The sequence below is a fragment of the Pongo pygmaeus genome, chromosome 4 (assembly GCF_028885625.2).
Source record: "Pongo pygmaeus isolate AG05252 chromosome 4, NHGRI_mPonPyg2-v2.0_pri, whole genome shotgun sequence".
Taxonomy (NCBI): domain Eukaryota; kingdom Metazoa; phylum Chordata; class Mammalia; order Primates; family Hominidae; genus Pongo; species Pongo pygmaeus.
In genome coordinates, this window is record NC_072377.2 from 139,366,194 (window position 1) to 139,388,919 (window position 22,726).

At 42.3% G+C, this 22,726-nt stretch overlaps 1 protein-coding gene across 6 annotated transcripts; it reads left to right on the top strand.

Annotated features, from left to right (window-relative positions):
• Window positions 1-716: 716 nt before the first annotated feature.
• Window positions 717-14,702, top strand: C4H5orf24 (chromosome 4 C5orf24 homolog). 6 transcript variants are annotated; one of them, XM_054489016.2, is made up of 3 exons: window positions 717-1,031; window positions 9,895-10,324; window positions 12,334-14,702. In XM_054489016.2, the coding sequence occupies exons 2-3, from the start codon at window positions 9,898-9,900 to the stop codon at window positions 12,372-12,374; spliced, it is 468 nt and encodes a 155-aa protein (XP_054344991.1). In that variant the 5' UTR covers window positions 717-1,031; window positions 9,895-9,897; the 3' UTR covers window positions 12,375-14,702. The 6 variants fall into 6 exon arrangements, with proteins under 6 accessions (XP_054344991.1, XP_054344990.1, XP_063521574.1 ...); XM_063665505.1 differs by lacking the exon at window positions 717-1,031 and adding an exon at window positions 1,074-1,682; XM_063665506.1 differs by lacking the exon at window positions 717-1,031 and adding an exon at window positions 1,074-1,491.
• Window positions 14,703-22,726: the final 8,024 nt, after the last annotated feature.

Sequence of the window (22,726 nt, forward strand, 5' to 3'; positions counted from 1 at the left end):
CTTTCTTTCCTACTGGCAGGGCAGTACCTGGCCCAGGGCTGTGCTTATGGTAGAACTCAGTTCTATGAATTGTCCATCCTCAAATAGCCTTCATTACATGAGAGAAAAGGGCAAGCATCCTCCTCTAGCCTCTTCCCACTGCTTAATAAAGTGTCTCCCTTTCAGTAGCTGCCCTAATTCTGGATCCTCTCCATTCTGACATCTGGAAATTCACAGGAGGAAGGAGTGAGGAAATGAATCCCTTCTAAGTGGGTTTGTGTGAGGTGACTGATATGTCAGATATCTCACAAGAAAAACATAATAGCGGTAGTTTGTTGTTCCATCCTTTCCTGTGATTATGGAATAATGAATGTGACAATTCCGTGGGGCGTGGTGGCTCACGCCTGTAATCCGCGTGGATCATCAGGATGTCCCATAAAATAAAGCTTTTCATTATCACATGATCTTGGGCATGAAGAGTCCCAACTCCCCTGACTTTCATCTATTAGTCCTGTATCTAAGAAATGGGGTCAGCAGGAGTTCCAGCATCTCAGAATTGTGGTGATAACCAATACAAGTAAGGAAGTTATTAATTCCCCATTTGGTGGGTTCCTCAACCCCAGCCACTGGGGACGGTCCACGCCGGACCACCAGCAGCTCAGGCCTAAGGCCACGACGCGCAAGCGCAGCCTGCCAGCCTGGCTCTCTCCCAAAGCTTGCGTGCAGGTCGGCGGCGGGAGATGGGGTCTCGCGATGCGAGTGTGCGTGTGCGTGCGCGGCCCTCGCGAGCTCGCGCACGCCGCCTCTAACACTACAGGGTGGTAGCGGCCTCTTCGTACTGCGTCCGGGGCAGGACCGTGCGCGGCGGCCGCGGCGGGTGCTGGGAGCCAGCGTCTGCCTCGCCGCCGCCCTCGCTGCCTGCCCCTCCGTCTTGGCCCGTTCTCCGCACCGTGCAGAGGCGGCGGGCTGGGGAGGGAGCGGCGCCAGCGCGAGGTTCCCAGCCGCTGGGAAGCCCCTAGACGCGCCGAGGGGCCGGGCTACGAGCGGCTGAGGTAGGTAGGGGCGCGCGGGCTGGTCAGCCGGCCGAGAGCGGGGTCGGGCGGCGGCGAGAACGGGCGCCTCGCTGGCCGGCAAGAAGAGGCCTCCTGCCAAGGGGCCCTAGTGTAGCTGGAGTGAGAGGAGGGGCCCCGGACGTAGCCTGCTGTTCCCGGGTGTGGAGCCATTACGGGGGGACATTCCTCCTGCGGCGAGGGGAGGGAGCCCCCTTTCTTTTCTTTGAGAGGTCAGAATCCGCAGTCCGCCCTCCGCCTTTAAATAAAAGCCTGCCGGCTCGAGATCGGCGTCGCGATGGAGTGCCCGTGGACTTCTACGCTTGCGGAACTCCGAGTGGACGGACAGCGGCTTATGAATTTTGCTTTTTAGAGGGTACACAACCCTTTCTCTAGGGTGGCGTGCATCTTCTGCAAACTTGTTATTGCCAATACGCTAATAGTCGCTTTCAGCACACAACAGGTAATACATTCTAAACGCCTCGTGTCAAAATAAGGAGAGTCCTTATTTGTGCACCGTGGGGCACAGTTAAGGAGTAGGAAGAAGACAAAGGAGGCCGTTATTTATGTGCCGTCCTATTATCAAAACTTTCCGTGGTGGGGCAGGGTGCGTGGCTATTGGCCTCTGCTGAATGGACTTTCAGAGTGATTGAGGTGAGTTGCAAATCTTCATTTAGAATTATGAAACGTATATGATTATACATAATAGTTAGTCAAATGACCTGAAATAAATCTCTGAGAATTACGTGATCTTTGATCTTTGGAGAACAGAACTTGGGTTTTTTGAAAGGAAGCTTTCTCCATGTTTAGAAAGCTTCAGGGATGCTTTGTGAAGTTACTAAAAATAGTAACAGTTCTTTATGTTGGCAGTAATGACTGCCACATTCAAGAGAAAAGAAAGGAATTGTTCTATAAAGAACAGCTCATTTTAGGGGTTAAACTTTAGAGTTAAACACAATAAAACAACTTCAAGGATGGCAAGTTTTAGCTTATGCTTTAAGTATTCGAATTTAGTCACAGTCCAAATATATAGAAGCTCTTAGTTGACTCCTGTACATTCAGGGAACTATTTATTGGTTGTTTTTGTTTGTTTTGTGTTTTGAAACGGAGTCTCACTCTGTCCCCCAGGCTGGAGTACAGCTCACTGCAACCTCTGTCTCCCGGGTTCAAGCAATTCTCCTGCCTCAGCCTCTCAAGTAGCTGGGATTATAGGCATGCGCCACCACGCCCGGCTAATTTTTGTATTTTTAGTAGAGACGGTGTTTAACCATGTTGACCAGGCTGGTCTCGAACTCCTGACCTCGTGATCCACCCGTCTCAACCTCCCAAAGTGCTGGGATTACAGGCGTGAGCCACTGCACCCGGCCTCAGTAACTATTTGAAAAGATGATCTTTAACCTTTGATAGTCTGCACAACCTGTTCTATAACTCTTGGCTTCTATTCAGTCCACGCTGTCTAGAAATGTAGTATTCATTCTCTCTGGGTTTTTTTTTTTTTTTTTTTTTTCCTGAGATGGAGTCTGTTTCCTAGGCTGGAGTGCAGTGGCACGAACTCGGCTCACTGCAACCTCTGCCTTTGGGTTCAAGCGATTCTCTTGCCTCAGCCTCTGGAGTAGCTGGAGTTACAGGCACCTGCCACCATGCCCGACTAATTTTTTGGATTTTTAGAGATAGGGTTTCGCTGTGTTGTCCAGGCCAGGCTAGTCTGGAACTCCCGACCTCAACTGATCTGCCCACCTGGGCTTCCAAAAGTTCTGGGATTATAGGCCTGAGCCACCGCGCCGGACCATTCTGACTCTTTAGAAATGTGGCTTGGGACCGGTTGCGGTGGCTCTAGCCTGTAATCCCAGCATTTAGGGAGGCCGAGGCAGGCGGATCACGAGGTCAGGAGATCAAGACCATCCTGGCTAACACGGTGAAACCCCGTCTCTACTAAAAATATGAAAAATTAGCCAGGCATGGTGGCTGGCGCCTGTAGTCCCAGCTACTCGGGAGGCTGAGGCAGGAGAATGGCGAGAACCCGGGAGGCGTAGCTTGTAGTGAGCCAAGATTGGGCCACTCTTCTCCAGCCTGGGCGACAGAGCGAGACTCCATCTCAAAAAAAAAAACAAAAACAAAAGAAATGTCGCTTGCATACTTTCAATGAAAGAGGCTTTTCGTCCGCGCGGTGGCTCACACCTGTAATCCCAGCACTTTGGGAGGCCAAGGCAGGCGAATCACCAGAGCTCAGGAGTTCGAGACCAGCCTGGCCAACATGGTGAAACCTCGTTTCTACTAAAAAAAAAGTATAAAAATTAGCCTAGCATGGTGGTACGTGCCTGTAATCTCAGCTACTCAGGGGGCTGAGACAGGAGAATTGCTTGAACCCAGGAGGTGGAGGTTGCAGTGAGCCAAGATCGCACCATTGCACTCCAGCCTGGGCAAGAGGAAAACTCCGTCTCAAAAAAAAAAGGCTGGGCGTGGTGCCTCACGCCTGTAATCCCAACACTTTGGGAGTCGAGGCAGGCGGATCACCTGAGGTCAGGAGTTCAAGACCAGCTCTGACCAACATGGTGAAACCTCGTCTCTACTGAAAATAAAAAAATTAGCCGGGCCTGGTGGCATGTGCCTGTAATCCCAGCTACTCAGGAGGCTGAGGCAGGAGAATCGCTTGAACCCGGGAGGCAGAGGTTGCGGTGAGTCAAGATTGCACCATTGCACTCCAGCCTGGGCAACAAGAGTGAAACTCCGTCTCAAAAAAAAAAAGGGGCCGGGCGTGGTGGCTCACGCCTGTAATCCCAGTACTTTGGGAGGCTGAGGCGGGTGGATCACAAGGTCAGGAGTTCAAGACCAGCCTGGCCAACATAATGAAACCCCGTCTCTACTAAATATACAAAAATTAGCTGGGCGTGGTGGCACTTGCCTGTAATCCCAGCCACTTCAGAGGCTGAGGCAGGAGAATCGCTTAAACCTGGGTGCCAGAGGTTGCAGTGAGCCAAGATCAAGTCACTGCACTCCAGCCTGGGCAACAGAGCTAGACTTTGTCTCAAAATAAAAAAAAGGGAGTGTTTCAACAATAGTTAGTCTGGAAGTGGGAGGAGGAAGGCATTATGGAGTGCAGGGTTAAGCTCACATTATGCAAATAATTTTTATATAAACATAAATATCCTGCATGTAAATATATAGTGATGGTTATGCACACAAGCATCTAATAGTGTTGATTCCCAACTTAATAAAGTTGAAGTCTGAAAATAGGAAAGGATTGGTTTTAGTTCTGTTTGCATTTTTAAAATTAATTATTTACATGAGTAATTCTCATATTAAATTCCTTGTCTAGCTTGTTTGTTAATTATTAAGTAGAATACTGTACTGATTTATTGGCAGTAGCAGGGAAGGAATATATAGAACATACAGAAGCCCTGCACTTCAGAAATGTTAAGTCAGTGTCTTTTTTTTTTTTTTTTTAAGGACAGAGTCTCACTCTGTCACCCAGCCTGGAGTGCAGAGGTGTGATCTTGGCTCACTGCAACCTCTGCCTCCCAGGTTCAAGCAATTCTGCTGCCTCAGCCTTCCGAGTAGCTGGGATTACAAGTGCATGCCTCCATGCCCAGCTAATTTTTGTATTTTTAGTAGTGATGGAGTTTCTGCCTGTTGGCCAGGCTGGTCTCGAACTCCTGACCTCAAGTGATCCACCTGCCTCAGCCTCCCAAAGTGCTGGGAGTACAGGCGTGAGCTACCACACCTGGCCAAGTCAGTGTCTCATTATCTTTCCATTGGAATAAATAGCTTTACTCTTGTCGATTTGTGCTTAGAATAGTGTTTTGCATGGAGTTGGCCCTCAATAAATGTGGGTTATGTCAGAACTAAATTTACATAATACAAACTAAAGGCATAAATTCTGGAGAATATTGAAGGAATGGAGAAATGGAGATGCGTGGTTTTTTGTTTGTTTGTTTGTTTTCTTTGAGACGGAGTTTGCTCTTGTTGCCCAGGCTGGAGTGCATTGGCATGATCTCAGCTCACTGCAACCTCCTCCTCCCAGGTTCAAGCGATTCTCCTGCCTCATCGTCCTGAGTAGCTGGGATTACAGGCATGTACCACCACGCCCAACTCAATTTTATTTTTAGTAGAGACGGGGTTTCTCCATGTTGGTCAGGCTGGTCTTGAACTCCTGACCTCAGGTGATCCACCCGCCTTGGCCTCCCAAAGTGCTGGGATTACAGGCGTGAACCACCACACCCGGCTAAGGTGCATGCTTTTTAAAAATTGCATGTGTGTTTTTTTTTTTTGAGTTGGAGTTTCGCTCTTGTCTCCCAGGCTGGAGTGCAGTGGTGCGATCTTGGCTCATTGCAGCCTCCACCTCCTGGGTTCAAGCGATTCTCCTGCCTCAGCCTCCCGAGTAGTTGGGATTACAGGCGTGCACCACTATGCCAGGCTAATTTTTTTTGTATTTTTAGTAGGGACAGGGTTTTACCATTTTGGCCAGGCTAGTCTCGAACTCCTGACCTCAGGTGATCTGCCTGCCTCAGCCTCCTAAAGTGCTGGGATTAGAGGCATGAGCCACCATGCCCAGCCGCACGTCTAATTTTTTAATGGTATGTTTTTTTCAGTGTGGATTAATATCTGAGTCAAGGATAGTGGCATTTTGCCTCTAAAAGCCTAACATAATGTAAGCTGAGACTGTATATCCTGAGTTCTGATAGATTATGAATGTTCATATATATATATACACACACATTTTATATGTACAGAAATACATAATATATATAATATGTATATAATTATATATTATATATATTCATTATATTATATATTATATATTATATTATATATAATACATATATTATATATTATATATAATACATATATATTATACTATATATTATATATAATACATATATTATACATATTATATATAATATAATATATAATACATGTATTATATATAATACATATATAATATATATTATATATAAAAAATATATATATTATATATATATAATATATATATTTATTTATTTATTTTGTTACCCTCCTGGTAAGTCACAGAACTTTTTTTTTCCCCACAAAATTTTTGTAAGTTTTTGTATTTTTAGTAGAAACAGGGTTTTACCATTTTGGCCAGGCTGGTCTCGAACTCCTGACCTTAGGTGATTTGCCCGCCTTGGCCTCTCACAGTAGGTGTGAGCCATCGTGGCTGTCCTGGTTGTCTTTACTAATTCTGGCATTAGCTTTTCTTCCATTTGGAAACCAAATCTATTTGACTTTTCAGTAAGAAAGAATTTGTGGATATTTGGTGAGGAAGAGGCTAAAAAGGTGAATAAAAACTTAAGTGAGAATATTTTAAGTTGGTCTGTGTTTTCATTTTAGTATAATCAAGCAATTTCATGGTGAAGGGTGGATTCCCTGCCCCCCCACCCCCTCCGCCCTCCAGGGAACATTTGGCAATGTCTGGAGAAATTTTTCGTTGTCAAATATTTAGGGGAAGGGAGAGAGGTGTTGCTACTGACATCTAGTGGGTAGAGGCCAGGGATGCTGCTAAACATTGTACAATGCAGTGGACAAACCACAACAAAATTGTCTGACCCAAATGACAGTGCTGCTATTGAAAAACCATGGTATGCTACATTGTAAATTGTTGGTTCTGAAGTTGAATTATCAAAAGTCATATTTGGCTTAACCATTTCCTAATGTGTGACGCTGGCAGAATGCTTAAAGTCTGTAAAATAGAGCTAATAATATTTTATGTTCCTTATAGGCGTGTACTGAGGATTAAATCAGATAATGTGCAAAGAACCAAGCTTATTGCCTGGCACATAACAAAATGCTAAAAAATTGCTAATTTTCAGCCAATACTATATTTGGAACTCATCTTCAGAATCTCCTTTTTTCTCATCTGAAATTAGAATTTGAGCTAGTGAAATGATAATTAATAATCTAGTCCTTTTTTTTTTTTTTTTTTTGAGATGGAGTCTTGCTCTGTCACTCAGGCTGGAGTGCAGTGGCACGATCTTGGCTTACTGCAACCTCTGCCTTCGGGGTTCAACCAATTCTCCTGCCTCAGCCTCCTGAGTAGCTGGGACTACAGGCACATGCCACCACGCCCAGCTAATTTTTTGTATTTTTAGTAGAGACGGTGTTTCACTGTGTTAGCCAGGATGGTCTCAATCTCCTGACTTTGTGATCCACCTGCCTCGGCCTCCCAAAGTGCTGGGATCACAGGCGTGAGCCACCGCGCCTGGCCAATAATCTAGTTCTTGTATCTGTGGGGAATGAGTGAAAAAATTATTCCACTTAATATTTGTGTTTAGCCCAGTCTTTTTATGCTCTCAAGTCTAAAAAGCTTTTGCCATGAACAAGTAACTTCTCACTGTAGATATTTTTCTATCATATTGAGACTTTAAGCCAGCTTGCCAATTGCTCTGTTGATTCTCAGCAAATGTTTCGTAATTTAACAGAATTTGATTCTGTGACTTCATGCTCGTTTCCTTTTGCCTTTACAAACTAAAGTAAATTTACAGTGGTTTTGGCTAACCTTATTACCTGTTTGCAGCCTCTGGGAGTAACTGTTTTCATAACTGAGGTTTTGGTGCAGTCTTACATGTATGAAGGGTGCACACAAATATCTCCTAACAACTTGAGGCTAGACCTTAATATACATTTGTGACTCTTTCTAAATCCAAATTGGAACCCATATCTTTATCTTTCTTACTTCATCACAACATAATACTGTAGTGTCTGTAAAACTCTCATTTCCAGCCGGGCACGGTGGCTCACGCCTGTAATCCCAGCACTTTGGGAGGCCAAGGCGGGCGGATCACCTGAGGTCGGGAGTTCAAGACCAGCCTGACCAACATGGAGAAACCTCATCTCTATTAAAAATACAGTCCAGGCACGGTGGCTCACGCCTGTAATCCCAACACTCTGGGAGGCTGAGGCAGGCAGATCACGAGGTCAGGACATCAAGACCATCCTGGCTAACACGGTGAAACCCCATCTCTACTAAAAATACAAAATACTAGCCGGGCGTGGTGGCAGGTGCCTGTAGTCCCAGCTACTTGGGAGGCTGAGGCAGGAGAATGGCATGAACCCGGGAGGTAGAGGTTGCAGTGAGCCGAGATCACGCTACTGCACTCCAGCCTGGGTGACAGAGCAAGACTCCGTCTCAAAAAAAAATAAAAAATAAAATGAAAATACAAAATAAAAATAAAAAATTAGCCAGGCGTGGTGGCATATGCCTGTAATCCCAGCTACTCGGGAGGCTGAGGCAGGAGAATCGCTTGAACCCAGGAGGCGGAGGTTGCGGTGAGCCAGGATCGTGCCATCGCACTCCAGCCTGGGCAACAAGTGCGAAACTCCACCTAAAAAAAAAAACAACAACCTGTCATTTCCTCTGTCTAAATGATATGGCTATTTAGAGCTAGTTTGTTGTGGTAGTGGTTTTAATAAGTCCTTTATATATTAAAAAAAAAAAATCACAGGGATGTCCTTACAGACAAAATAGAGACTTTGGACCTTTTTTTTTTTTTTTTTTTTTTTCCTATTTCAAGAGCAGGAATCTTGCTATGCTGCCCAGGCTGGATTCAAACTCCTGGGCTCAAGTAATCCTCCCACCTCAGCCTCCCTAATAGCTGATGCCACCATGCCTGGCTGGACTGTTCTTTAATAAGTCAGGGCTTGTGTAAGGGAAGATGATCCACACTATTTATGATCAAGGGAGAAAGCAATGTTGTATGTACATTCAACTTTTTGTCTTGATAAATATACCTTACAAATAGGAGGTATTGGCTGGGTGCGGTGGCTCACGCCTGTAATCCCAACACTGTGGAAGGCCGAAGCAGGCAGATCACGAGGTCAGGAGTTCGAGACCAGCCTGACTAACACGGTGAAACCCCGTCTCTACTAAAAGTACAAAAATTAGCCAAACATGGTGGCAGGCACCTGTAGTCCCAGCTACTCAGGAGGCTGAGGCAGGAGAATTGCTTGAACCCAGGAGGCGGAGGTTGCAGTGAGCTGAGATCGCGTCACTGGACTCTAGCCTGGGCGACAGAGCAAGACTCCATCTCAAAAAAAATTTTTTTTAAAAAGGAGGTATTTTATTATGGTTGTTATCCATATTTTTGTAGTATAAGTCTTAAGCATTTGTATAATGTTCACTCATTTTAGCTAATGGAAACCTTTGTTTACTTTCTGTATTGGTACTGCCTTCTGTTGGAATGGAGGATGTTTGAAGGGAGTCAGTACCTTGGGCCAAGAGATTGTATTCTTTACACTTGATCTTAGCCAGAAGGCCAAGAAGCAGTAGAGATTGTGTTCATTGCTTGGCACATGCTTGCTTTTGTGAAGTGTAACATATACTCAGGGTTCTGTATAAATAATAAATTACAATAACGATGGAGTGTCCATCTTGTGGAAACTGTTGTCAGGCCAGAAGTATACATGTGAGAAATACAATAAAAGGCCAACAGGAGGCATTCTAAGAACATCAGGCAAACTGAAAAAAAGAATTGTGTTAATAAGAGTTCTTGGCTTTACTATTATTCTTTTGAGGTTTAGTAATCTAGAAGAGAAAAGCCCACAGAATAGAACATTTGTTTTTGACTTACACACTTTTCCGGTTCCTAATTGGAGAACATTATAGCTATGAAATCAGTATTATAATAGAGTTATCTTGTATGATGTTTGTCCCGTGATTAAATTGAGAAGAAGTATCCTTGAATCTGCTGATGTGTGTTTGTTTATAAGTGGTCTGGAGTCCTGCCTGTCAGCCTAATTTTATGTAGCCTGCATAGTTGTTGGAAGACAGACTGTTTTCTCACTGAATGCTGCATACAGATATGTATTTGTGTATGTGTATTTATATATATTTGTCTTTTATTTTTGGTAGAAAATGATGCATCCTGTTGCCAGCAGTAATCCAGCTTTCTGTGGGCCTGGCAAGCCTTCCTGCCTCAATGAAGATGCCATGAGAGCTGCTGATCAGTTTGACATATATTCCTCCCAGCAAAGCAAATACAGCCACACAGTCAACCACAAACCAATGGTCTGTCAGAGGCAAGACCCATTAAATGAAACACACTTGCAGACTACAAGTGGCAGAAGCATAGAAATAAAAGACGAACTAAAGAAAAAGAAGAATCTCAACCGATCTGGTAAGCGTGGCCGGCCTTCGGGAACCACCAAATCAGCAGGATACCGGACCAGCACAGGCAGACCCCTGGGAACCACCAAAGCAGCTGGATTTAAGACAAGTCCAGGCAGACCTTTGGGGACAACTAAAGCTGCGGGATACAAAGTCAGCCCAGGCAGACCTCCAGGTAGCATTAAAGCTCTATCCCGTCTTGCCGATCTTGGTTATGGCTGTGGCACTGCTGCTTTTCCTTACCCTATGATGCATGGCAGAGCAGTTCATGGGGTAGAGGAAACTAGCAGTGAAGTCAAACCACCCAATGAGTGAATGAGGCAGGAAAAGAGGGCCAGGTTTAGAAGGAAGATTGTGAATAATCCCAAAGCTTCTTGGTTTTATTTTGATATACATAATTTTATGGCCTGGGCTTTCCAAATTTGTTTTCCTGTTTGGTTTTTTTCCTGCTTTTGCTCAAAAACTGCCATATGCTGACAGATGCACTCAGGGCATGAGCAGTGGCATTGTATTTGTACATAGGTTCAAGTGTAACACCTAACTAAATCATTTTTCCTTTTCCTTTAGAGTTATGGTTATGTCTCATGTTTCATTAATACTTTGGGGCTGTTCTAAATAGATGCTTTATGTGATAAACTGAAACCATTATACCTATTAGTTTATGAAGTAAGCCTACAATATAATAAAGACACTAACGTATTTTTAACTGATGGAGCAAAAAAGCAAACTAATGAATCAGGATTACTTGAGGTAATGGTTGTGTGAGTTTTTGTAACATTTATTTTCACAAGATGGGACACAGATATTTGTATGCTTTGGCATTTACATCAACTTCAAATGTTAAAAAAACTTATTTTTAATGTTCTAGGTTTAAGCAGCTTGTAATTTATTGATCTACATGGCATTAATTGATTTAACCATTATACCTGAAATAATTCTTTAGTGTTTGCCTTTGAGCACTGATAGGTTGTGTATTTTTTAATTGCCTAAGAGCATATATACCAAACACTACAAACAATTCATATTTACAGGAAATTTAAACTATTTTATAAAAACTGCACATTACATTTTTGGTGAAATATAGTGCATTCTGAGGATAGCATATTTCATATAATAGAAAAAGAAACATTCTCTAGGTTTGCATGTAGCTATAGTCACTATATTTTGCCTTTCATATAGAAAGTTTTAAAGTATTATGTTTAAAAACATTTATTGGCCGGGTGTGGTGGCTCACACCCAGCACTTTGGGAGGCTGAGGCGGGTGGATCACTTGAGGTCAGCAGTTCAAGACCAGCCTGGCCAACATGGTGAAACCCCATCTCTACTAAAAATACAAAAATTAGCCAGGCGTGGTGGCGGGCGCCTGTAATCCAAGCTACTCGGGAGGCTGAAGCAGGAGAATTGCTTAAACCCAGGAGGCAGAGGTTGCAGTGAGCCAAGATTGCGCCACTGCACTCCAGCCTGGGTGACAGAGTAAGACTCCGTCTCAAATAAATAAATAAATAAAACCATTTATTGATGTTGCTCATTTATTTGGAACGTTTTTAGTTTTTCTCAGAAATTGTCCCATTGCATTAGCACTTACTGTGTTTTCAGGTTTATATCTACCAAAGGACACAAATTGAATGGTAGACTGTAAAACTGGTATAAACAGAATGCAGTTTCCTGACCATCAGAACCCAAATATTAAGAAACATATAGGAATCCATCTATGCATGAAACATGTAAAAAATATGTTGGTTAGTTTAATTAAAAATCTTATTGTGGGTCCAGTGAGACCATTTCATCCAAAAGATTTTTTCCCCCAATGATGTTTGCTTTAGAAGCAAGATAGAACGGAAAAAAAGTATTAGGTAGATATGTATAGTAGGGACAGAGGGAAATCTTTCTTCTTTCCTTTCTGAAAGTAATACTTCTTGTTACACATTTTATTTATTCTGAGTTTGTTCTAAATAAAATATTATAAACTTCAGACTTGAAAAAATTCCACTGAATTTTAAAGTTACAATGTTTGTATTTGGGATTTTAAATGCCTTTGAGATTAAAATGTAGAATTGCAGGACCCAAAAACTTTTAAAATAATTAAAATTTTAAAAGGGCACATGTTGTGTTTTTTGGGCTTGCTATTAGTTAATGCAAACTCTGATTGCAAATGGATGTCATGTTTCATACCTTTTTTATCAGGAAAAAAGCAGCAAGCCTTCAGGTGTTCCAGTGATGCCTGACACAATGAGCTGGACTTTATGCTGCTCTTTACAGTAAGAGGTGTTGCATTGTATGTGGGGACTATGTGCACTGGCATCTAAGACAGTGACCTCAACAATATTAGCTTTGCACAAACCATAGAGAACGATGTTGGATGGCTACATAATCAGTTATAACATTCTGGCAGCTAAATTGCTACAAGAGCTTTTTCTTGCAGAAGCTTAAAATATAAGATTTTTAATAATTTACTCAGAACAGTATAACTTCTGACACACACAAATGCTTGCCTCATATGTTCGTTACCTACTCTCCACATGTATCTGTCATTTAGCTGTTTCTCAAGATGATGTTCAGCAGTTGGCTGCTTAGAAATCTTTTTCAAGCCAGTTTCTAAAGACATTTGTTTAATGTTCTACCATAGAATAATGCACACCATTGTCAAAGATTTGATTGTTGTGTTTTATAGTAAGTCCATTTGACATTTATTTCCCTTTCAGTTTATTTTCCTTCCTTATTTTGTTATACATACCCTTCCCTTTCTCCCCTGCCTTTCCTACATTCATTCCTCTTCCTCTACCCTCCAGCACATCTACTTACTGGTGCTGTGCTGTGTGTCAGAAGATAAAACAGGTGTATTATTGTATAATGAATTTTGTATACATGTTTATGAAATGGTGAGATCAACTAAAGGAGGCATGTTCATAACAGTGTTTATTATCAGGAGCTATGTCCCAGGAAAAAAAAACGGGAGGGGCAAATGGCTACAGTTGTAAATGGATAACATCATTTAGAAAGCCGAATTTACTGTTCGTCTGAGCGGTTACCTGAAGTATTATATCTATGCACTGGTGAGCATCTCCTGATTCCACTTACTTTTCTCCCTGTGAACAGTTTACTGGTGCCATGCTGAAGAGAAAGACATCTAAGTGATAACATGAATGAAGTCTTAAAATTTAAAGTATTTTTACTGTTATATAAACTAAAGACTACATTGTGCATCTTTTGTAACACTGTCTCTTGTTATGATAAACACTGAAATAGCATGTTAAACAGTTGCCTATACTTTAATATAATCAGTTGGGGAAAACTGGCCTTTTCTCCCCCACTGTATGATTGTTTCTTGAAAGGTAAATTGCTAATTTTATACTGTGTAGTTCTGTTCTTCACAAAATAGGTTTCATTATTCTATATTTAAACTGTTGGTCAGAAAATGATCTGCAATTCAAGTAAGTTTGCATTACTTTTTTCTTTAAAAAGTACTTTAACATGCCTTATTTATTATATTAGCAAATAAGGAGCTAATAACAGATGACATTTTCATTTTTTGACAGATATAACCTTGCATAACTAGTATTTAGGATGATTTTGATACTATCTTTAGAGTTTTGCACTGGATATTAAAAAATGGCACAATGTATTGGAAGAAAATGAGTAGTATCTGGTTTAATTTTTAATATTTAGGGACATTTTAAAAAATCAGTGTTTTAATTAGACTAAAAATTCTTTATATTTTTTATTTACTTTTTAAAGAAACATCTGTCAAAGTAATATTGATTCCAAACTGATGTTTGTGTGAATTTACATGTCTATTTTAATGAACTAAGAATAGAGTTTCTTTGAGTTAAGGAGAAAAAAATATATATTTGGGTCCATTTATTAGGTTAAAGTTGACCCATTCAGTGTAAAAATAACCACAGTGTGTGAGCTAAAGAAAAAAAAAGTAAATTTCTCCTTTATATTCTAAGAAGCTTTAAAAGAACAATTCAGGGGATATTGATAACTGCTACTCTGTCGGTCATTGTCTCTATATGCAGTAAAATTTTATGGTCCCTTTATAGGAATATAAAGAATTCAAAACAGTTTTTCAAACGATTTTTTTTCTTGGACATAAAAAATTTTGATGCTATTCTATTTTTGTTTTTATTATAGCTTAACTGTATGCTGTTAAACTCTAGGATGTATCTGAATCTTTCCTTTTTCCCCCTCCTCCTCCAAATATATAAATCTGTGCTCTCACATATAATGTATTTAATTTTTGGAAAATTTAATGCTATATAGTAAATCAAGTGTGTGATTTAAAGTAATCAGATCACTTTGATTCTTTTAAGTTTTCAGAATTTCTTTTTTCCACAGGTAATTTTGGAGAAAATAATTACCAATTAACTGATAATAAGCACGCTGTCCTCTGCTGTAAAAAGTCTGAATAGATACTGTGTATGTTTTTATGTCCATGAACTTGAGCTACTCGTGTGCAATTATGTGTATGGGAATGGAGTAGTGTTCATGATTTGTATCTACATCATCATATGGATGTATATTTATTAATAAAGTCATTACTTTAAAACCAACTGTGTTTACTATGTTTTTTAGTATGGTACTTTTCAAGTACTTAAGTGGTAAATGGTAAACCTTTTTCATGACTGTAGATCTTGTGTTTTTCTTAGAATTTTGCTTTTTTTTTTCTTTTTTAAGACAGGGTCTCACTCTGTCACCCAGGCTGGAGTTCAGTGGCGTGATCATAGCTCACAGCAGCCTTAACTTTCTCGGCTCAAGCAGTCCTCCTACCTTCCCACCTCAGCCTCCCGAGTAGTTGGGACTACAGGTACCTGCCACCATGCCCAGCTAATTTTTTATTATTTTTATTTTTTTTGGAGATGGAGTCTCACTCTGTCTCCCAGGCTGGAGTGCAGTGGCGCGATCTTCGCGCACTGCAAACTCCGCCTCCCGGGTTCACGCCATTCTCCTGCCTCAGCCTCCCGAGTAGCTTGGATTACAGGTGCCCCCACCACGCCCGGCTCATCTTTTGTATTTTTAATAGAGACGGGGTTTCACTGTGTTAGCCAGGATGGTCTTGATCTCCTGACCTCGTGATCCACCCGCCTTGGCCTCCGAAAGTGCTGGGATTACAGGTGTGAGTCACTGCGCCCGGCCTTAATTTTTTAATTTTTGTAGAGATGGGGTCCCCTATGTTGCCCAGGCTGGTCTCAAACTCCTGGTCTCTGGCCAGGCATGGTGGCTCACCCTTGTAATCGCAGCACCTTGGGAGGCCAAGGTGGGTGGATCACGAGATCAGGAGTTCGAGACCAGCCTGGCCAAGATGGTGAAACCCCATCTCTACTAAAAATACAAAAATTAGCTGAGCGTGATGGCAGGTGCCTGTAATCCCAGCTACTTGGGAGGCTAAGGCACAGAATTGCTTGAACCCTGGAGGCAGAGGTTGCAGCGAGCTGAGATCACGCCACTGCACTCCAGCCTGCACGACAAACTTAAAAAAAAAAAGATAAATCAGAATACAGCTAGAAATAAAAAAAGATGCATCAGACAAATAGTTCTACTAAAAGGCTAATATTTAAATTTAAAAATTATTGATCCCTTTGGTTTTTTAAAAAAATTAGATATTAAACACAGCTCATTTTTAAATTTATTTTGAGATACAGTCTCTGTCACCCAGGCCAAAGAACAGTGGCACAATCATAGCTCACTGCAGCCTTGAACTTCTGGGCTCAAGTGATCCTCCCACCTCAGTCTCCAAAGTAGCTGGGACTACACCCAGCTTATTTTTTTTTTTAAGTTTTTTTGTAGAGACAGGGTTTTGCTATGTTGCCCAGGCTGGACTTGAACTCTTGGCCTCAGACAATCTTCCTGCCTCAGCCTCCCATAGTGCTAGGATTACAGAAGCGACAGCTCATTTTGTTATTTATTTTTTGAGATGGGGTCTTGCTCTGTCACCCAGGCTGAAGTGCAATGGCACGACCTTAGGTCACTGCAACCTCCAAATCCTGGGCTCAAACGATCCTCCCAAGTCAGCCTCCTAAGTAGCTGGGACTACAGTCATGTGCTACCATGCCTGGCTAGTTTGTATTTTTTTTTTTTTTATCGTGTGCATATGTATTTAAATAGAGATGTGGCCTCACTAAGTTGCCCACACCTGTCTTGAACTCCTGGGTTCTTAGGTATCCTCCTGACTCGGTCCCCTGAAGGCCTGGGATTACAGGCGTGAGCCACTACACCTACCCTGCCTAGATTGTTAAAAGTCCTTTCACTCATAGATGGTCATGTGCTATTGATTAGGTGGGCTATTCCTGAAAAGGTCTACACCATCATAGGTACGGACAGTTTGCTTGGGCTCACAGGATTACTTATTGTTTATTAAGTATATTTTAGTCCAATTTTTTCTAGTTCATAGAGTTTCTGTAATATTTATTTGTCCATTGTAATTATATTTCCCCATATTCTCAAGCAGATCATTTGAAAAAGCTAACCAATTGAAGATCTGTAGGTTGAAGAGAAGGCAGTCTCCATTTATCACCTAGAATTTTTTTTAGACAGGATCTCACTCTGTTGCCTAGGCTGGAGTACAGTGGTGTGATCACAGCTCACTGCGCCTCAACCCTCTGGGTTCAGGCAATCCTCCCACCCCATCCTCTCGGGTAGCTGGGACTGCAGGTGCACACCACTATGCCTGGCTAATGTTTCAAATATATATATATGTGTGTGTGTGTGTGTGTGTGTGTATATATATTTTTTTGTTTGTTTGTTTGAGATGGAGTCTCGCTCTGTCGTCCAGGCTAGAGTGCAGTGGCATGATCTCAGCCCTCTGCAACCTCCGCCTCCTAGGTTCAAACGATTATCCTGCCTCAGCCTCCCAAGTAGCTGGGATTACAGGTGCCTGCCACTGTTCCTGGCTAATTTTTGTATTATTAGTAGAGACAGGGTTTCACCGTGTTGGCCAGGCTGGCCTTGAACTCCTGACCTCGTGAGCCACCACGCCCAGCCTATGTTTTATATTTTTTTGGAGAGACAGGTTTTGCCACATTGCCCAGACTGGTCTTGAACTCCTGGACTCAAGCTATCTGTGCGCCTTGGCCTCTCAAAGTGCTGGGATTACAAGCATGAGCCACCATGCCTGGCCTAGTAGTAGTGTTTTTGTACTGGCTTTGAGATAAATGTGGCCATGGAAGCTGATACATTTCATTTTATCTCTGCGGCCATTCTGTTGTGAGAACTTTGGGGCTTTGAAGTAGCTTCTAAGGAGAGTGACAGAAAAAAATCAGTCTTAAAATTTTCTCTGTCATTTGTCTTTCTTGTGAACTCTCTTAAAAATTTTTTTCTCTGGGGATTTTTAGTCCATTCTGTTAGGTGTTTATTTCCATATGGGCTTGGCATGTTTTTAAGTACAGAATCTGCCCCTTTTGTCTTTAATCTGCCTGGTGCTGGTTTGTGATCACTTAAGAAGCTAGTTTGTCATTGGCCAGGCACAGTGGCTCATGCCTGTAATCCCAGCACTTTGGGAGGCTGAGGCGGGTGTATCACGAGGTCAGGAAATTGCGACCATCCTGGTTAACACGGTGAAACCCTGTCTCTACTAATATACAAAAAATTAGCCGGGCGTGGTGGTGGACGCTGGTAGTCCCAGCTACTCAGGAGGCTGAGGCAGGAGAATGGCGTGAACCCGGGAGGCGGAGCTTGCAGTGAGCGGAGATCATGACACTGCACTCCAGCCTGGGCAACAGAGTGAGACTCCGTCTCAAAAAAAAAAAAAAAAAAAAACTTGTGTGTGATTTACTGTCTATCGTTTGTTTCTTTCCTCGGGCTAGCTTTCGTAGAGTGGCAGTCACCCTATAAGTTGCTGCCTTATAGCTGCATGTGACCTACAGGTCCCACAGATACATAAGTTCTTTTTCCTTGTCCTCTTTGCATTGTTTTTACTTACTTATTTCTTGGTAATTTTGTTAATTTGCCTCAAATCACTTTCAGTTATCATAAAGGAAAAAATTTTTTGGACAACTGTATAACTTTATTTGATATATTTGATGATTAGCAGTTCTCATCCACATTGGCTGGATTTTTGAAAATGATAGGTACATAGGAAACCTAAGTATAGAGCTTGTTTGGTGAATCTTCATCCTCATTACGTTTTCTGGACAACCACATACAGATACGGTATGGGACATTCCTTATTCCTTTGGCCCAGACAGCTTTGTTGAGCCTGGTATCAATGCACACATCTGGAATTCCCACCTCCTCCAGATCTCTTGAGTGCCGGAGGGGCATGCTGCTTGAAGCCCACTCCATGCATGCACTTGTGAATGTTGAAGGTGTATTCTCAAATCACCACCTCGATTGCAGAACAGCCCTTCTCACCACCCTTCTTTGCGGGAGCTATTCTGCCAGGCCCAAGTTGGAAAAGCAAGGAAAATATTTTTAAGTATTTTTGAATTTTTCTAATTTCTGTATTTATGTAACCCTTGGTTGCTACTAATGCTGTTTTTCATATTATGGGAAATTTTAATCTTTATTAGATTAACATTGTGTTTCTGAATATCTTAAGTCTTCCATTTCACCTGCCTATTTATATCCTGTGTAGCAGTTAGTCCTTACAGTAATTATAGTTGTAACGAAGAGACCCCAAAATTGCCGAATTTGGTGGTGCATGCCTGTAGTCCTAGCTACTTGGGAGGCTGAGGTGGGAGGACTTCTTGAGTCCAGGAGTTTGAGGCTGCAATGAGCTGGGATTATACCACTGCACTCCAGCCTGGACAACAGAGCAAGACCCCTTCTCTTTTTTTTTTTTTTTTTTTTTTGAGACAGAGTCTCTGTCACACAGGCTGGAGTGCAGAGGCGCAATCTCAGCTCACTGCAACCTCCGCCTCCTGGGTTCAAGCGATTCTCCTGCCTCAGCCTCCCAAGTACCTGGGACTACAGGCGCCTGCCACCACACCCAGCTAATTTTTGTATTTTTAGTAGAGACGGGGTTTTGCCATGTTAGCCAGGCTGGTCTCAAATTCCTGACCTCAAGTGATCCACCTAGCTCTGCCTCCCTAAGTGCTGAAGTTACAGGCGTGAGCCACCGTGCCCAGCTGACCCCTTCTCTTAATTAAAAAAATGCTGTGGCTCTGATAAAATTAGCATATTTCTCATATATTTGTCCTATGCTTTCCATGCAGAATTTCAAGGACCTAAGCTCACAGTGATGTTGCCAATTTCAAAACATGGCTTCTGGCCGGGCACTTCAGCCTGGGCAACAGAGCGAAACTCTGTCTCAAAAAAACAAAACAAAACAAAACAAAAACAAAAACAAAAAACAAAAACATGGCTTCTAAGATTAGTTGCCTTCATTTTACCCAGTCTGAAGGGAAGAATTACAGAAGTCCAAGCCCTGTTAGGCAAATAAGGTGAAGCTACATATAGCTGCAAGAGGTGTTGGGAAGCATAGTCCCTATTTGAACAACCAGGTCCAGTTATTAATGTGGAGGGAGAGAATGGATTTTAGTAGCAATCTCTACCACATATCTGTAGGTAAAGGTTTGTAGGTGGAGATTGGGGTGGAATGAAGAAGCACACATACCTACAGATTACATGAAACCAAATTGAGGTTTTTGAAACTAAATTGTTACTAGTTACCTTTAAAAAATTGTTAATTCACTAAAGATTTGAATATCATATTTGAGCCAAGCACTATTCTGGGTACACTAGATTACTTCCTGGTTTATAGTCTAGTGAAAGTTCTGGACAAGTGAAGAGTTTATACAATATGAAAGGCCAGGTGCTTGTGGCTCACATCTGTAATTCCATCACTTTGGGAGGCCAAGGCAGGCAGACTGCTTGATCCCAAGAGTTTGAGACCAGCCTGGGTGACATGGCAAAACCCCATCTCAACAAAAATCAGCGGGCCTGGTGGCTTGTGCCTGTAGTCTCAGCTACTTGAGAGGCTGAGATGGGAGGATTCCCTGACCCTGGGAGGTTGAGGCTGCAGTGAGCCCAGCTGTGATTGCACCAGTGCACTCCAGCCTGGGTGACAGAATAAGATTCTGTCTCAAAAAACATATATATGATGACTACTACTATTTCTAGAGTAAATGGGGGTGGGTGGGAGTGGGGGTTCCAACAATAACCAAAAAGAAATAACATTTAAGCTAAGAGTAGAGATTGGTATGTGGAGAGAAGAGACTGTTAAAGAAAGGAAACACACGCAGAAGCCTGGAAAGCATGAATGACCTTCTTTCAGCAAGTAAATGTGTATGGTAGGTGGTGGTAATGAACACGCGCTGGGAAGGGGAGATGAAACAGACTAGATCATAGAAGGGCTGTGAAAATCAGTCTAAAGAGTTTCTGATTTCTTCTGAGGACAAATGACGAGCCATTGGAAAAATTTAAGGTCATGACTTGCCCTTATTTATAGCTTAGGTTGGTTTGGAGGAGCAGAGGTCAGAGTCAGGCACAGTAGTAAAGTCTCATTTGGATGAGATACTCAGATTAGGTTTGGGACAGTGAGGAAGAAAGAAGTGGACAAATTGTGAACTGAGATATATAGAAGTAATAAAACTTGGTGCCAGGAATAAACAAAAGAGGAGTCTAAGATGATGCCGTTTCTGACTTGAGTGGCAACATAGTATTAACTAGTCTATGGAGCAGTGTGTGTGCCTGCATGCATATGCACAGTTGAGGGGAGGTGGTTAGGAGTGTATCCAAGCTAAATATGACAGGTTAAGATGACCCCTGCCTATATAAAGACATGATATTTTTTCTAGTTTAGCCCAAAATCTACCCTTTATAGGTGAAAGTGGACATTATTTTTATATCTGATGGAGGGTATGGGGCAAAAAGGAACTACTCTTATACATAGAGATGCTGATATATTTTAAGTGGAAACCCATTTTAATTGGTAATTATTTATTTATTTTTATTTATATTTTTGAGATGGAGTCTTGCTCTGTCGCCCAGGCTGGAGTGCAGTGGCGCCATCTCGGCTCGCTGCAAGCTCCGCCTCCCGGGTTCACGCCATTCTCCTGCCTCAGCCTCCCAAGTAGCTAGGACCACAGGCGCCCGCCAACACGCCCGGCTAATTTTTTGTATATTTAGTAGAGACGGGGTTTCACCGTGTTAGCCAGGATGGTCTCGATCTGACCTCGTGATCCGCCGCCTCGGCCTTCCAAAGTGCTGGGATTACAGGCGTGAGCCACCGTACCCGGCTTAATTAGTAATAATTTTCTATGTTTTCAGTTGACTTAACAAATTCAACAAACCTTAATAGTTTCTGAGCATCTGCTCTACAATGTGGCAGCTCCCATATCAAATAAGACATAAGTCAGTATCCTCAAGGAACTCGTATTAGAAAACAAATGCCGGTCGGGCGCGGTGGCTCACATCTGTAATCCCAGCCTTATGGGAGGCCAAGGTGGGCGGATCACGAGGTCAGGAGACCGAGACCATCCTGGCTAACACAGTGAAACACCGTCTCTACTGAAAAATACAAAAAATTAGCCGGGCGTGGTGGTGGGCGCCTGTAGTCCCAGCTACTCGGGGGGCTGAGGCAGGAGAATGGCGTGAACCCAGGAGGCAGAGCTTGCAACGAGTGGAGATCGCACCACTGCACTCCAGCGTGGGCGACAGAGCGAGACTCTGTTTCAAAAAAAAAAAAAAAAGAAGAAAGAGGAAACAAACGTCTTAAGATGTGTAAAACTTAAACCATGTAATGTCAATTTTTATTCACTCTGATATTTTAAACATGCTTTATCTCATAAATTAGCTAATGATTTTAGTGCATAGCAAATGAAACTACAGTCCATCTGCCTATTCCTAAGCTTTAGGTGAATTTTTAGATGATTTCACCAAAAAAGCTGGTTATTGTGTTTATTCTCTTTAAGCTCAAAAGTATCACCTTAAAAAATCATTCATAAATAGGCCAGGCGCGGTGGCTCACGCCTGTAATCCCAGCACTTTGGGAGGCTGAGGGGGGCGGATCACGAGGTCAACAGATCAAGACCATTCTGGGCAACATGGTGAAACCCCGTCTCTACTAAAAATACAAAAAAATTAGCCAGGCATTGTGGCGTGTGTCTGTAATCCCAGCTACTTAGGAGGCTGAGGCAGAAGAATTGTTTAAATCCAGGAGGCGGAGGTTGCAGTGAGCCGAGATTGCACCACTGCACTCCAGCCTGGGCAACAGAGCAAGACTCCATCTCAAAAATAAAAAATAAAAATAAAAACAAATAACTACAAAGTACTATTACATCCTCATTATGCCAGGTGCAGAATGAATGATGACTGAAGCAGATTATGATTTTTTCAGAGTAACTCACTGTAGGGCTGTCAGAAAAATGCCAAAAAGAGGGCTTTTTTTCAAGTTGTGTTAAAAAAATTTTTTTTGGAAACTTCAAACATATACAAAAAGCAAAAATAGAGTATAATGACCTTCTATGTGTCCATCACCAAGCTTTAGCAATTAAAAAGTTAAGACCTTTCATGAGTATACCTGCTTTTGAAATAAAAGCCAGAAAAACATTAAAAAAACAATTTAAAACCTATCTATTTGCATGTATAGCCCCACCCACTCCCTGTCCCCCTCAGTTATTTTGAAGGAAATTCTCCA

Bases quoted from the DNA above. Each gene is read 5' to 3' on its own strand.
- C4H5orf24 (XM_054489015.2), top strand. From the start codon at position 9,898: ATGATGCATCCTGTTGCCAGCAGTAATCCAGCTTTCTGTGGGCCTGGC.